The 14,652-nt window shown below is 51.0% G+C and overlaps 2 protein-coding genes and 1 long non-coding RNA gene across 5 annotated transcripts in view; all 3 read left to right on the top strand.

Annotated features, from left to right (window-relative positions):
• The first annotated feature begins 6 nt into the window (after positions 1–6).
• On the top strand, positions 7–2,239 carry HAND2 (heart and neural crest derivatives expressed 2). Its single transcript, XM_015623599.3, has 2 exons — positions 7–535; positions 1,557–2,239. Exons 1-2 carry the CDS (start codon positions 137–139, stop codon positions 1,653–1,655), a joined length of 498 nt encoding a protein of 165 aa, XP_015479085.1. The 5' UTR covers positions 7–136; the 3' UTR covers positions 1,656–2,239.
• Positions 2,240–3,595: 1,356 nt separating this feature from the next.
• LOC117244309 lies at positions 3,596–6,715 on the top strand. Its single transcript, XR_004497130.1, has 2 exons — positions 3,596–5,200; positions 5,876–6,715. It is a non-coding gene; the product is annotated as an uncharacterized LOC117244309 (long non-coding RNA).
• Positions 6,716–7,993: 1,278 nt separating this feature from the next.
• Positions 7,994–14,652, top strand: part of LOC117244272 — a 20,341-nt gene continuing 13,682 nt past the window's right edge. The window contains exons 1-2 of one of the 3 annotated variants that reach the window (XR_004497028.1): positions 7,994–8,861; positions 10,395–10,511. Coding sequence is in view for 1 of the 3 variants with exons in the window: in XM_033513800.1 (XP_033369691.1) it covers positions 8,457–8,861 (405 nt within the window). In the remaining 2 variants the exon portion in view is untranslated. The remainder of the gene's footprint in view (positions 8,862–10,394; positions 10,512–14,652) is intronic. The other 2 variants (XR_004497027.1, XM_033513800.1) reach the window with 2 other exon arrangements.

Here is a 14,652-nt window from a genome sequence, read left to right as displayed (position 1 = left end):
CCCCCACCACCCGGTGGTGCACCATGAGGGCTACCCTTTCGCTGCCGCCGCCGCTGCCGCCGCCGCCGCCGCCACCCGCTGTGGCCACGAGGAGAACCCCTACTTCCACGGCTGGCTCATCAGCAGCCACCCGGAGATGTCCCCCCCCGACTACAGCATGGCTCTGTCCTACAGCCCTGAGTACGCCAACGGGGCGCCGGGCATGGACCACTCCCATTACGGGGGGGTGCCGCCCGGGAACGGCCCGCCGGGGCTCGGGGGGCCCCGGCCGGTGAAACGCAGGGGCACGGCGAACCGCAAGGAGCGGCGCAGGACTCAGAGCATCAACAGCGCCTTCGCGGAGCTGAGGGAGTGCATCCCCAACGTGCCCGCCGACACCAAGCTCTCCAAGATCAAAACTCTCCGTCTGGCCACCAGCTACATCGCCTACCTCATGGACCTGCTGGCGAAGGACGACCAGAACGGGGAGGCGGAGGCTTTCAAGGCAGAGATCAAGAAGACAGACGTGAAGGAAGAGAAGAGGAAGAAAGAGCTGGTCAGTGCTTCGGAACGGGACGGGGCGGGACGGGGCGGGGGAGCCGCGGAGGGGAGGCCGCTCGGTCGCCCGCCGGGGCCCCATCCGAGCGCGCCCGGCTCCTCGCTGGGCAGAGTGGCCGGGGCACGTCCGTGGGGGACGCCTCCGTCCCACCGGTCCCTGGCCGTAGCTGCGGGCCAAAAGCGGGACCGTGCGCGGCTGCGAGCGGCCGTCGGCGTCCGGATCCGACCGGGCGGATGAGAGCAGCCTCGGGGAAAAGATTGCCACATATTAGGGCCCCCCGGGGAGGATATTCCCGGGCTGCTGCTCGTCCCGTATCCCTAACCATGATCTCGCAGGAGGCAAGCCTCTGCTCTCTTAAATGAAAATCTGAAAGCATGATTACCTGCTAAGCCCAGCCCAGCTTTAAGCCCTCGGCAAGTGCGAGGTTCCCAGCGAGAGACTCTCCTGCCCCTGCACTCGGCGTTTCAACTTTTTTGATTTTTAACGAGGGATTTGGTTAAGACGAGGCAGCGCAAGCCCAATTTCGTGTAGGCCCCATGGCGTGCTCGCGTGTGAATGATTCCCGCATAAGTTAGCGGCCGCAAGTCCGATGTTTTGCCCCGGTACGTGCCAGTGCCCAGCTTCTCCCCGCAATCAGGGAGGGGATGGTTTAGGGGGGGGCCTTATCGTAATCCCCGTGGATAGCTGGCGCCTCTGAGCCTGCAGCCCCGCGCTCCGGCCGCCACAGAGCAGCGGGGTGGCACGGAGAGGGAGCCGGCCTCCGCAGGGCTCCACGGGCGGGCGCGCACCACGCGAGGCCGCTCCCACGGGCGGCGGCTTCGCCCGCGGAGAGATCCCGTGGGGGTCCCCGTTATGTCTCTTGAAGCCCGCAGGCCTCGATGAGTTCGGGTGTCTTCGTAGTTTTCGATCTCGAAGCAGAGCAGATGAGACATAGAAAGGGGAGGAATATATCTAACCTTTTTTTTCTCTCCTCTCCCCCTTCTGTTTCTGTCTCTCCCCTCGCATCCTGTCTCCCCAGAACGAAATCTTGAAAAGCACAGTTAGCAGCAACGATAAGAAAACCAAAGGGAGGACTGGCTGGCCGCAGCATGTCTGGGCTTTGGAGCTCAAGCAGTGAGCACGGCAGGACTGGAGGAGCCGTCCTCTTAGTCTCGGTAGTGAGCTCTCCTCTGAGGACTCTTTGTATTTGGAATCGTCCAGTTTATTTATGTGCAATTTCTCCCCCAACCCCCCAAAATGTGGATATTTGAAGGAGAGGGAAAAAGCATTCCATATATGAAGAGGAAACTCCAGCTTGGTAAGGGGTAATGTCTCTAAATGTTTTGTGAATGTTATTTGCTCTGTATAAAACACGTGGGGAAAACAGAATCATAGAAAAGGAAAAAAAAATCCCTCCCTGGCATTAGTGTGTATGTGAAGTGTATCTTTAATACTTGGCCTTTTGGATATAAATATTCATGGGATTATAAAGCTATATTTCAACAGAAGCAGTTGCACCAATGTTTCGATTGACTCGGTATTTAGTGTTGTAATTTTGTTGTGGTCGTTCGGTATTTGAAGATGTTTTCAACAGTTACTGGTTATGTGCACTTCCGTCCGTAAGGGAAAAAGTGGAATCTAATTAATATTGAAGGTGTAAACGTTGTAAGTACTCAATAAACCACTGTGTGTGTTTTTTACAAAACAAAAGAAAAAAAAAAAGAAAAAGGAAAAAAAGAAAATCCAAATCTTTTTATGTTTTATACCTCAAAATGTTTTGAATAACAGCGTTGTTTATGGCTTTTTTTTTTCATAATATTTAAAATATTCGGAAGTAAACTAAATTATAAAGATGGCTCCTAATTTTATTTTTAAACAAGTGACTGAATGAAAGGAGGGAGGGATCTCTCAGCCCCCCGAGTGTTGAACAGAAACAGGCAGTTCATCCGAATAGGAATTCCTTGTAGTGGTGTTCTCCATGCAGGAGACCTATTGCGAACGGGAAATGGACAAGGGTGCAAACCCCGGGCGGCTCAGGAGTAGCAGAGATGCGCGGTTTTCGTGCCGTCCGAGCCCGGGCGGCGGCGGTGCCAGGCGCGGGCCCGGAGCGGGGGCGGCTTCTCGGAGAGGGGCCGGAGGCAGGCGAGGGAGGCTGGTGAGCTTTGCTCGGAGTGATTATGTAGCAGGTAATTTTACGTCAAGAAAGAAAGAGCGAACAAGGCAAGGGATTTGCGGGGGTCTGGGGGGGGGTGGGGGGGGGGGGGGGGTGGTGCTGTAGGGACTATGTAAGATTTACAATGAGCTACGGTGAACTTAATATTAACTTTGTGGTTCCTAAAACTCTCCTGGGTTGCACGTTTCCAGTACACTGCAGCGAGTATAATTATTTTAACCTTTTTTATCCAGCTGCAAACTGCAGCAGCCCAAGCTCTGGCTCTCTTTAGTATGTTCATTGCTTCCCCAACAGGATCTCTCTTCCTTTAAATACTTCGCCCTGCCCATAGAGCCCTTTGCAAGGGTCCCGGTGCCAGTCTGGTGACTTTTCTGCTCCCCAGTACCAGGGTGAGGTGCAGATTTCAGTGCTGTGAAATGCGCGGCATCCTTCTGTATTGAAGGTACACAGGGAAAAAAATTAAAGGTTGTCACTAAAGGAAGCTGATCTAGGTATTTTTGGTCCATTCCTGATTAAGGGCAAGGTTTTTCACCTTTTCCATAATAAAATTAAGGCTCGTATTTTAAACTTTTATATAAATCACATCAACTTAAACCAAGCTGGCTCTCTCTCCAGGTCCAGGGCTGCATACCTGCCGGCCTTCCCGTGCCACCGTGCCCAAGGAAGTGGCTCCCAACGAGACCCAGCAGTAAGCGTAGGTAGATGTGCAATTGCCCATAAAAAGATAAGGGAGCCCCTGCGCCGTTTCGCCGCCCCTGCTGACAGTGAGGAGGTTGCGGGGTTACAACAACCAGACAAAAGTGATGTGCCCTCCCTCCCGTCGGGTCAGGCAGCCCGGCTCTGCTCTCCGGCATGGGTCTGTGTTTACAGACACTTGCCTCTGTTTATAACACTTGGAGAGAAGCCCCCTTGTTTGCTTTTCCTTGCCTATTAGTTGCCCAGCTGATGAACTGGAGCTTCTCGCACTCTGCGTTCACTACTCAAATAATTTTTATTTTTTTTTGTAGCGGCACAGGGAAAAATAAAAAGGGTGAGGGGTGGCTGCGAATGCTGCGGTGGAGCACATCATGGGCAGCCTCTCTGCAGAAGCTGTGTCTTCCCTCGACCGAGTCACCGGGTTGCAACTCCTCCGGGGGATGCGCGGTAGGGCCCGCGGGCAGCTCCAATATCCAGTCTCCGAATAGCCGTCCAATATTTTCCCATGAGTAATTTTCCGGTTTTGTAACGTCAGTTTATCAGAACCGAAAACCCCTGTGAATCCGCTAAGGAGGATCTCTTTTAATTGCTCACTAACGAGGATGTTGCTATTTTCTCAGGAGCAGCCATTCCCGCAGCTAAATCACAGGAGCCCTAGACAGACCGGAGCCGACAAAAATGTAGGTTTTGACGTTAAAAGCTAAATGGGGAAGCAGAAGGTAAATTGATGGTAGATGGGGATGTCAGTGCCCTGGCCTCAGCTCTCCGCCGGAGGAGCCAGGGCCTGATAACAGCAGAGCGCTGCGCTCCGCATCCTGCCTGCACCCGGAGGCATCGGCATCCCGTCCATCTGCCCTGTAATTCCTCGGGCCCAAAACTTTTTGGGAGCTTCTACCAAGGTTAAAGGCATGTAAGAGTAGGGATAGCAGCCTTTCCCACTCTGCAACTTTTCTCTATGGGTGCAGGGAGGAAGAGAGAAGGGAGGGCAGGGCGGAGAGCAGCCGGGTCGCTGAAGCCCTGTCCACTCAGATTGAGTCACGGATCCGTCTTTTAGACTTGTAGCCTCCTTTCATGGCTAAGGGAGTGAGACCCCCGGCTCTCTCTCAAGAGAACACAGCATTTTAATTTTTTTTATCCCCTTGAAAAGGAAGAGCGACAAAACTCCCCCGGGTGACGTCCCGCCTCCCCTTCCCTCCCAAGGAGCGGCCCCTCGGTTCCCCGGGGTGCGCGCCCGGCTGCACGCCCGAAACAGCGAGGACCTCCCCAGCGGCTGCGTGTCCCCTGGGGGGCCCGAGGCAGACAGCAGAGCGGATTTTTAGAGCTAGTCCGGATTTTGGAAAGCCGGGACGCAGCGAGGGGGCGGCTCTGCGCTCCGCTGCTGGCAGCGAGCCTATCAGCCGCTGGCAGTACTGAGTTTTGGGGGACTCTGCAGCATGCAGGACCTCGTTGCTATCGGATGTGTATGCCATGCCCGCACTCCGGCAAGCAAAAGAGATAAAAATGTCGCGGGGCCTTTTTTTCTTTGTTTTAATTTGTTTTGTGGTCTGGGTTTTTTTGGAGGTTTTTTGGATTTGTTTGTTGTTTTTTTTTCGCAAATACTCCCCCTCTCCCCCGTGGTTCCCAGGAGCTCTTCTTTGCCCCAAAAGATTATTGCAATAATTATTTCTCGTTTGATATCGTTGTCAAAGAGGTGCAGCGGGGCCTCTCGGCCAAGCCAAAGACACCCCCAGAACAAGCGTCGGGCCATACGTGGGGTATAAACAGGACTGAGGGATGCCGTGGAGACAGCATGAACTTGAAAGATGGGAAAGGAGGTGGGGAGAGAAGCTCAATAATAAAACCTCTAAGCAAAATATCCTCCTTTTGCGCTTGGAAACCTAACCTTAATCCTCCTTTTTCACACGTACTCGCCCAGCGGCTCACAAATACCCCCAGAAGAAATCTCCAAGTAGCGATGGGAAGGAAACGCATTCCGCACGCCTACAGACATAATCCCCTCTGCTGTAACGAGGGGCTTATCAATGTTTTATATATTTTTAATTTGGGATTATTTTTTTTTTCTGCGCGCCATGAAATATGTGCCTTTGCAAACCAGTTCGGATCTTTTCTATTTCTAATTGGACAATTACTGTTCAGCTGTTTCAGCTTGTCACCTACAATGGAGAGTAAAACAGAGTTGTTATCTGAATTATATATTCACATAAATTCTAGCAAAGCCGGGTGATGCGCGAGGCCAGCGGATTTCTGAGGTTCCCTGTATCTCCCTCTTCCCCTTCCAAACCAGCGTGGTGTGTGTCTCTCTCTTCCTCGGTTTTCCCTCCCCCAACCCCATTTTCCCCTAGAAACACCATTGCTTTGATGATGCGATTTTAGAGCATTGATTACAAATTTATTCTCAGACACTATATAAGTCTTTATATCTGCTATTAGAGACATCTGGGAATGATTAGAGCCGTCCCTCCCCCGGCTCTGCTCCCTCTATCTTGCAGCGAGGAGCTAGAGACATGTTGACGTCAGATCAGACGGCTCGGAGCCATCCTGCTCTCCACTTGGGTGTAATCACGGCGACGCTTTCCAAGCCCCGGCCCGGCAGCGGCCGCCAGCTGGGATGCGGGTGCAGTGGGACGCGGCACTCCAGCCCCGGGGCTCCTCGGTACAGCCCGGTTTTGAACTCCGGAGGCTCTGTCTCTTCTGAGTTTGCCGCCGAGGTTGTTTGTTTATTCGTCTGTTTGGGACTTGGAGAAAGCAAAAACGGTGCATTCCGCGGGCGGGGTTACTCCCCCCAGCCCCCGGCCCAGCGCTTGCTTTATCTCTGCCCGATTTCTCCCGGCGCATTCGCTCACAGCGTTGTCTGTCTTCCAAAATAAATACCGAGCCAGGCAGATTTCCACCTTATGTCTTGGCAAGGAGAAATTAGCCGAACAAAGTGCGACGCTTACGCGCGGGCAGTCGCAGGCGCGCTGACACCCCGTTATCCGAAGTGGTAGTCGGGTTTAGAACGAGCCGGGAGAGCTGGGGGTTGCTGTAAAACAAGACGATTCCCTACCCAAACGGCAGTGCTGCTGGCAAGGAGATGGCTTTGCACCTGCTATTAAATCCTAATGAGTCGCCTCTAATTGAGAGCTGGGGCTGGCTGACGGTAACGCTGAACAGCCAGCATGGAAGCCTTGGCTCAGCAGGACCCAAAACCACGTTTGATACGCTTATTTTGACAAACCTTTTACTTCAACATTTTCTTTTTTTTTTTTTTTTTTTATGTTTCGTATCACTCTATTTTTTCCCCCAAGGAGGTAAAAGAATAATAATTGAATAAATACAACTTAATCCTCCACTGGCTGTTCGCAGTCTTGGACGGCTGACACTTGTCCAGCTGTACATTACAATCGGTGCTACTACCAAGAAGGAGGGGCGGGGGGGTGGATGAGAAAGCAGTTGATCTCGTCTCCAGAGGAAAAAGATAATGTTAGACAATTTATCTGAAGGATTAAATTCTCGCGGTAAAATACGCTTGCCAGGAAGAGGGAGAAAAGAAAAACAAAGCCCTGTGTGACCCTAAAAATAAATTAAAAAATACTTCCATTTCTTTGTTCCAGCAGAATAAAATAAAATAAACCCCCTAAGATACCGCAACGCTCCTCTGTGTCTATCTGTAATCTCGAAAGGAAAAGGAACATTTCCTTTCTGAATCAGTGCAAACGGTATGCTATGAGCTCGGCTTCCCACCACAGCCACCGACCCACGGGGTCGGGCGGGAGTAAGTGAATTTTTAAAAAGCTGTTAAAGTAAAAGGAAAAAAAAATAAATAAAAGCTGCGAAATGAGCCCTAACAAAACAAAAACAACCCAACAACAACGAAAAAAACCACAACAACAAAAAACCCAAAACCCAAACTAAACAACGACAAGAACAACAACAAAAAAAACCCAGCAAAATCCTATTTCTATCCTTCATGGGAGACGTGTGACTGGCGACGGCTCTGTGGCAGGGCTGGGGCTGTGGCCCCGGCACCTCTCCCCGGGCAGTCCCCTGTCCTGAGGCTGGAGCCGTCTCCCCCCGGCAGAGGCCGTGCGGATGCTGGCGGAGCGGGGGCCGTGTCCTGCGGGCCTGCCTGGCCGGGGCGCGGGGCTCTGCGAGCCGCAGGGCTGGGGCCGAGGCACGGCTGCCGTCCGGAGCGGCCCTCTGGGAACAAGCAGTGATGTGTTAGCGAAACAATGGAGATCAGCCGGCCCGCATCTCGGAGCCCTTCGTTTGCTACCCGTGGAGGCTGTGCAAAGCAGAAACAAGTCCCTCCGTTGCCCAAAGGACGCGGGAGGAAAACGTACAATTCTATCTTAATGCAGAGCAGTAGAATCGTTCCGCCGGTGCCGTCTACTGAGGAAACGTGGGGGTAATAGAGAGGCCGACTCTCCTATAGGGGTCTCTGTTTGCATGCCGTATGTGGCTATAGGCTACAACAGCTGCGTATAATGAGCTTCTTAAAAAAGATAAATACGTGTACAAATCCAGAGGAGTTTTCTAAAACTGGCCTGAAAGACAATGAAATGTCCTGCCAGAAAATACAGGAGGCGGACGAGATTAAAAATAATAATATTAGGTGCTCCCCCTACAAGCCTCTAGCCTTGGCAGAGGTGCTGGCAGCGCTGCCCGAAGGAGGACCCCGGCAGCTGGGAGGGCGCGGGAGGCCGGGGACGCCCGAGGGTCGGGCGGCCCTGGAAGGAGGTGGTGTCTGGAGCGGTCTGGCAGGAGCGAGCCGAAGCACACTGCTCGGCCTTGACTGCCTCTCTCCCAAATCTGGTTTTCATAGAGCCGCGCAGTAATTACCTAAAGCCATAACTGTCTCTGAAATTATTCATTAAAGTCATTCCCGGGAATCTAGCGGCACGAGAGCCTACATTTACGGCCTTTGCGCCCTCCGAGCATGACATCGTCTCTCGCCTTGCGTCCTCGGCGGCCGAGTGCTCAGCATCGCAGAGAGGAAGGGGGAGACAGGATTGCTCTCTCTTGCCTTCCCCTCGGTGTATTTGTTTGCGGGGGCTCAGGTTGCTTTCCCCCTTTTGGCAAAGGAGCGCGATGCAACCCGGCAGATACCTTGGGAGCGAGGAGGGTATTTTGGGGAGTTGCAGTGTTGTGCGGAACATCATGTCTGTGCCCTGTGGTGCTGTCAGCGGTGACAGATCCCAGATGCAGTCGCTACTGTATGGCAGATTGAGTTTCTCAGCAGAAAACTCTCTCCCTCCCTCCCAAACGTCTTCAAAAACCTTCTCCAGATACTGCGGGTCACTTCGGCTCAAACGGGGAGAGAAAGGGGGGAAAAAAGGCTTTTCCTCTCTCCTCCCTCTCTCTTCCTCCCGCCGGATCTCTCTGGGGTGCGCGGGGGGCCGTGACCGGGCCCTTGTGCACCCGGGGGCCCGAGGCGACCCCTCTCACCCTGGTCCTGCTGAGAGCCCGTCGCCGAGCACGGGGACCGTGGTCCAGGTAAGCAGGGGGCGGCGGGGAGCGGGGCCGACGGCCGAAGTGATCGCCGGAGCCGGTCCCTCCTCCCCCGGTCGGATCTCGCTGCCTTGAAAAGAGTTGCCCGAAGCTGGGTGGCTGAGGTGTTCCCTTGTCCCAGACGTGGGGATGGGGTGGGAATGGGGGGACAAGGCAAGACCCCTCGCAGTGCCCCGCCCGCCGGGACCCGCATCCGCCCAAAGCTCCCGGTCCGGTGGGGCTCGGGCTGCCGGAGGAGGTAACGAAGCGGCGTGACTTTGGGGACTTTAAACGGGGGACTGGAGGAAGAGCGGGAGGAGTAGGGGAAGGCTGGCCGGCAGGGCTGGGAGCACACCCGGCCGGTTAGCCAGGAGCCAGGAGGACGAGCCAAGAGCGAATCCTCAGGGGCCGGCAGCCGCTGTCCCGGTAAGCGGAGGAGGTCGGGCCACCCCCCAATCTTCCCTCCTCTTCGCTTTTTTCCACCTCTTCACGTAAATGCAAGAGGATCGTGTTTTTAACAGTCCTGTCTCTCCGAGACATATAATGACTTTCAACATTCCTGTCCTCCCACCTCCATAAAATATTGATGCCCCCCGAGTGCCCAAATCAGAGGCAAATTTGCTGTGGTGTCTCCTGGAGTTCTTCTCCCCCTCCGTGCAAATGGCTCATGCTTGAGAGCTCGTTGTGCACCGTGGTTGTGTAGCCCTCTCCTCCCTACCTCAGAGGAGCGATGCCCGTGCAATGTATGGCACCGGGGGGGGACTCCGGTCCGCGGATGAGCCCTCAAAACACTTCGCAGAATCGCGGAGGAAGGCCCACTGCTCCCGATGGGCGATTTGGTGTGGCAGCCCTGGGGTCGGAGTACCCCTTGCGAAGCGCCTCGGACCTCATTCTCCCTAATTTCCCTCTGGGTGAAAGCAACCTCATTTTGTTCGTGCCTGATGGAAACGGTTTCAACTAACCCCGCTCTCGGTCTTTCCTTCCCCAAACGAATTGAAAGGCTTTAATTCAACAGCTCGCACACCCCCTCCCCCACTTTTCCTTTTGTCTTTTTTTTTTTTTTTTTTTTTTTTTTTTTTTTTTTTTTTTTTAAAGGCAACTCTTGCCTTTAGCAGAAGTATAATTGTGACCCTGCCTGATCCACAGAGCCTCCTGTTGGGAGCAGTTAGCGGTGGTTGCATTAGGCCAAAGGACCTCCCAAGTGGCGGTGGCCTGGGTGTCATAGGAAGGGACTCTGCACATTGTCCATTCTTTCTCATCAAAGTCCCAGGCACCGTGGAGCCAACAGTTTGGTGAAGAAGGAAAATAGTAAATAAGCCTTTCCCCTCCCTTCCCAATCCAGCAACCCCGAGATCTTCCTGGGATGTGGAAAAGGGAACAAAGTTTTTCATAACTTCAGCTCTACGGTGTGATTTACACTTCCGGCTTCTCTGTCAGAGTGGCAGTAATTTACAGCCCGATAAAAAAGACTTTAACAACAGCAGAACATGTTCAAGTGGTGGATTACTATGCATTTTTTTTTTTTTTTTTTTTAAATAGGACACAGGCAAGAAATAAAAGTTTGGTTTCCTGCCTTTTTCCACCATGGCTGTTTGAAGAGTCAAATGGGTTGAAGTGTAGGCAAAAGAAAAAAGGAAAAAAGAAAAAAGAAAAAAGGTAGGAGCAGTCTGAAGAAAACAGACGTGAAGTAAATCCTGGGCTTTTGTTTAGATGTTGTATATTATACATCCACGTCTCTCCTATCTCTCTAAGGTTTTCGCTTAATGGATACTTCTACTATTGTGCTCTCTGGCCAAACCCTGCTAGTCTTGCCCCAGGGATTGCTTTCATTTAGCCAAGTAGCTATTGTGTTTAAACAATTTCTTTCCTTTAATAATTCATTTCTTCTCCGGAGTCTAAAATCGAGTGGGTCTGGTAGCGTTTATGAAAGGGGAAGCATCTTTTATTCAGTTCTAAAACCGGGGTAATAGCGTTATCCCTTCTTGAGGAGCATCCAGCCAGACTTCTTCACCAGGGCAGGGCAGGACGGGTCTGGAAACTAATGTATAACATCCCTATCCTGGTAGAAACGATAAAGTTTAGTAAATTACAAATATGTGAATTTGGCAGACAGTTAGGGATGAAAATGATCAAACGATTTAAAAAAATAAAAAAAAAGAAAAGGCAAGCAATGAATAAACCACATGTAGCAGTTGCTGCTTTCATGACTTTGGTAATTATTTACACCTGAATCATAGTTTACTCCAGCCACGGTTTCAAAAGTAAACCTTTAAAGAATTTAATTATTTCCAGTTTTCGGCAATAGAGACGAAGAAAAAAAACCACGAAAAAAAAGTAGGTTAGTGAGCAACTGCTGTCTCCCGAACTCTCATAAAAGGCTTTATGTGCATTTCCATCCCAAAGACACAAGCAGCCCCTCTGCGTCCCCTCCTCCCATCCATACAGGAGCGCCCAATGTCATCTGTGCATGTATTTATGGCCTAATGAGAGAGTCCTGAAGGTCACATGGGACGGTGCCGCTGCATATATATATATATATATGTCTGTGTGTGTGTATGTGTGTATGTATGTATATGTATATATGTATATGTATATGTATGTATATCTATATCTGTAGATATGTGTATATCTGTATATATGTGTATATATATATAATGTGTATATATATGTGTATATATATACACACACACAGACTTATATTCATACATTTGCCTATGTGTATGTGTTCAGTCGAGGCACAGTACTGAAGCACGTGTGGGTGAACTCCCTGGCTCCTTCCTTCAGCTCTATAATAGCTCTGTTATTTTTACTAAACGATCAGGATGGCTCTACGTGACCCTTCGTCATTTAAAACCATTTTCTATCATTGCACGTGTGCCGGGGGGGGGATGGATGGGGAGAGGGGAGGAATCGACAAGTCATTGAGAATAACCGGGAAAGCCTGTGATGTATAGCACGTTTTATCTTTATTTAGGCACACGTTCTCCTCAGGATGGCCTGAGTTTCCAGGCGCGACAAGGGCATGAAGCACATCCATCCTCGGGGAGGTGCAGGCAGGCTTGGGGAGCTGCTGTGGCCGGGGGACAGCTGGGCTAGCGCAAGAGCAGGGAACCCTCTCGTTCCCCTGCTGCTGTTTCCTGCGTGTGAATTCCGCACTTTTGGGAGAAATTTCAAACAAAGAAAAATTTTAAAAAGGCTGTTCTCCGTTGCCGGAGCTCCTCAGCAACACTGGCTGGGGAGTGGGCGGTGGGCGCGGGCAGCAACCCAGGGGCTGGGACCCCCTGTCTCCGCCGAAGCCCCTCCTGCCATGGTACTGCGGTGAGCTGCCAGCTGCGAGTACTTTCAGTGTTTTACTGCTCCCCCTCCTTGAATCCACCGCACTTCCCGGGTCGGGGCTGCCTTGGCATCCTTCGAACAGCATCCTGATGTGCACCGTATCCCGGGGCAGGGCTGGGATTTAAAGGGCTCTGAAGAAGGCAATTTGCTTTTAGGAAACCGGTTCTGGCTTTATTCTGGTGGAAGTCCCGGGGGTAAAAGGGAGGGACGCGTGGTTTGGAGCGCAGGCTTCTGCAGGCGGGGATGTGCCCGTCCCTGGGCACCGCGGCCGGGCAGGGAGTGCCGGTCGGTCCCGGAGGGAGCTCCTCGGGCACATGTCACGCACAGCCGGCTGCGGGAGGAGGCGGTGGCCGGGGATCCCGGGGCTGCCCTCCTCCCAGCTCCTTCCTTCTGCCCTGCCCGGACCTGGCCCGGCGGGAGTCTGCGCTCGCCGAGCGGGGGATGCTAAAGGAATGGAAAAATTATCTTCACACGCGGTTTTTAAACTTTCTGGAGCTTCCCCAAAACAAGCGGCATCCTCAAACCATTAGATCTGTGAGGGTTTTATACGCACTCCCTCTCCCAGAGTAACGCACTGCTGGTGCATTAAGCAGTAGCTGTAGGAATATGTGGACATAAACATATATGTGGAGGCATGGATTGAAAAGCTGTGCATCACCTTGGGCTAAGGGCTCACTCCTCAGGGTTTTTTTGGTCACTGACTCCTCCTCTGTAAAACAGCTGTTAGAAACTGTGTTCCCCGAAGGACAACGAGTTCGAGATGGTTTTTTTAATTTTTTTTCTCCCCCTGCTCTTGGCTGAGAGAAGGTAATATCGTGCTGGATACAGGGAGGCGAGAAGGGACAGTAACTAACTGTAACTCATTTTCTAGAGGTATATCACCTCAAGTATGTGCTTCATCATACTTTTTTATTTATGATGGCCGATCATTTTAATATATGTCCAGTCATTTGCAATTACTCGCGCGTCTTTCTTATTTTTGAAAACAAAGGTATTTTTTCCTTGTCCAACCCTAAGAAGATGTACCCAAACACAAGATTAAAAACATACATCTTATTAAAGATGGGCGGCGCTGGTTCTCACTACAGTATCTCATTAAAATCGACCAGAAAACAGAGATTGAAACATTATAAAATCATATAATATATTTCGAATGTAAGATATATAAGCATAGAAGGTGTTTAAAACGGTAACATTATTATTTTGGGTTTTTTTCCTTTGGTTGTTGTTATTTTTTAAAGCAAAGTGGTCATTTTATGTAATGGTCTACACACACGTGTGTATGTATATGTGTGTGTGTGTGTATGCATATATGTGTGTATGTACATTTCCTTCTCCCCGAAGAGAGCTCTAACACCTCCAGCACCTGTTGCAAGCCACAAAAAGATCACACTGCGAATTCTTCCTGCGATTTTATTTATTTATTCACTAATGATAAGCACTCTTCTGAGACAAAACAGCTACTGGAAAATTTTACTAAGTAAACGTCCACCTTAAATATCTTCGAGGTTCAATTAATTTTACATTGGGATGAAAAACGTGCCGGTTCGGTCCCGTGTTTCCCAAGCAGGACACCTCCGAGGAGATCCCTGGCAACCTTTTCTCTATTTTATTAAATTCTATTGAAACTAGATACTGAATATGCTTTTTATGTTGACTTGCTGAACCGCAGGGCGAAAAGCATGACAAAATTAAAAAAGCTTGAGGGTAGAGTCCGAAAAAGTGCCATGTTCTCCTTCACTTAGTTGGGGGTTCTTTCCTGGGGCTGTCCTCACCCATCGCAGCGAGGGCGGCCCGGCGGGGCTGCCGTGGCACCAGGGGGTGCAGCAGCACTCCGGGTACCCGCGGAGCCCCCGCTCGCCTCCCGCACACCGGGCGGAGCGACCCCCACCCCCGCCCGAGGCACCCAGTGGAGGGGGTGAAGCCGCCGTAATTATTTCCCCCCCCAAGATGTTGTCCTGGCATTTAAAGGGCTAAATCCCAACTCCCAGGCACACAGCTGGGGTGTGTTGTACCCTATCAATTCATAACAAGGAGGCATTTTGGGAAGGCTCGTCGGGATATTTATTTTAAAATGTGTGCTGAAAAGATATATGCTGGGGGGAGGAGGGACAGGGTTGGGCGTCTCGAGTTTTGTTTCTAAGCCAACACGGCACAGTTCGAGCTGTGAACAAATGGTTTCCAGAGAATAGTTATTTTCTCCTTCTTTTCCCTGCAAGAAGTTTGTTTGAAGTTCCCGGAGTTTTTAATGTTAAATAATATTAATACCAAAATGAATACTTTGGAGCTTATTGTTTTAATTTTGAAAAGCTGGTATGTGTGGGTTTCTTTCTTTCTTTCTTTCTTTCTTTCTTTCTTTCTTTCTTTCTTTCTTTCTTTCTTTCTTTCTTTCTTTCTCTCTTTCTTTCTTTCTTTCTTTCTCTCTTTCTCTCTTTCTTTCTCTCTTTCTCTCTTTCTCTCT

Source organism: Parus major, chromosome 4, assembly GCF_001522545.3.
Source record: "Parus major isolate Abel chromosome 4, Parus_major1.1, whole genome shotgun sequence".
Lineage (NCBI taxonomy): Eukaryota > Metazoa > Chordata > Aves > Passeriformes > Paridae > Parus > Parus major.
This window is presented reverse-complemented; position numbering and strand designations above follow the sequence as displayed.

What these genes read in the sequence shown, in the direction of transcription:
- HAND2 (XM_015623599.3), top strand. Translation starts at nt 137, where the DNA reads ATGTCCCCCCCCGACTACAGCATGGCTCTGTCCTACAGCCCTGAGTAC. An exon ending in AGAAGAGGAAGAAAGAGCTG is followed by an intron (nt 536 to 1,556) that starts GTCAGTGCTTCG and finishes CTGTCTCCCCAG; the next exon opens with AACGAAATCTTGAAAAGCAC.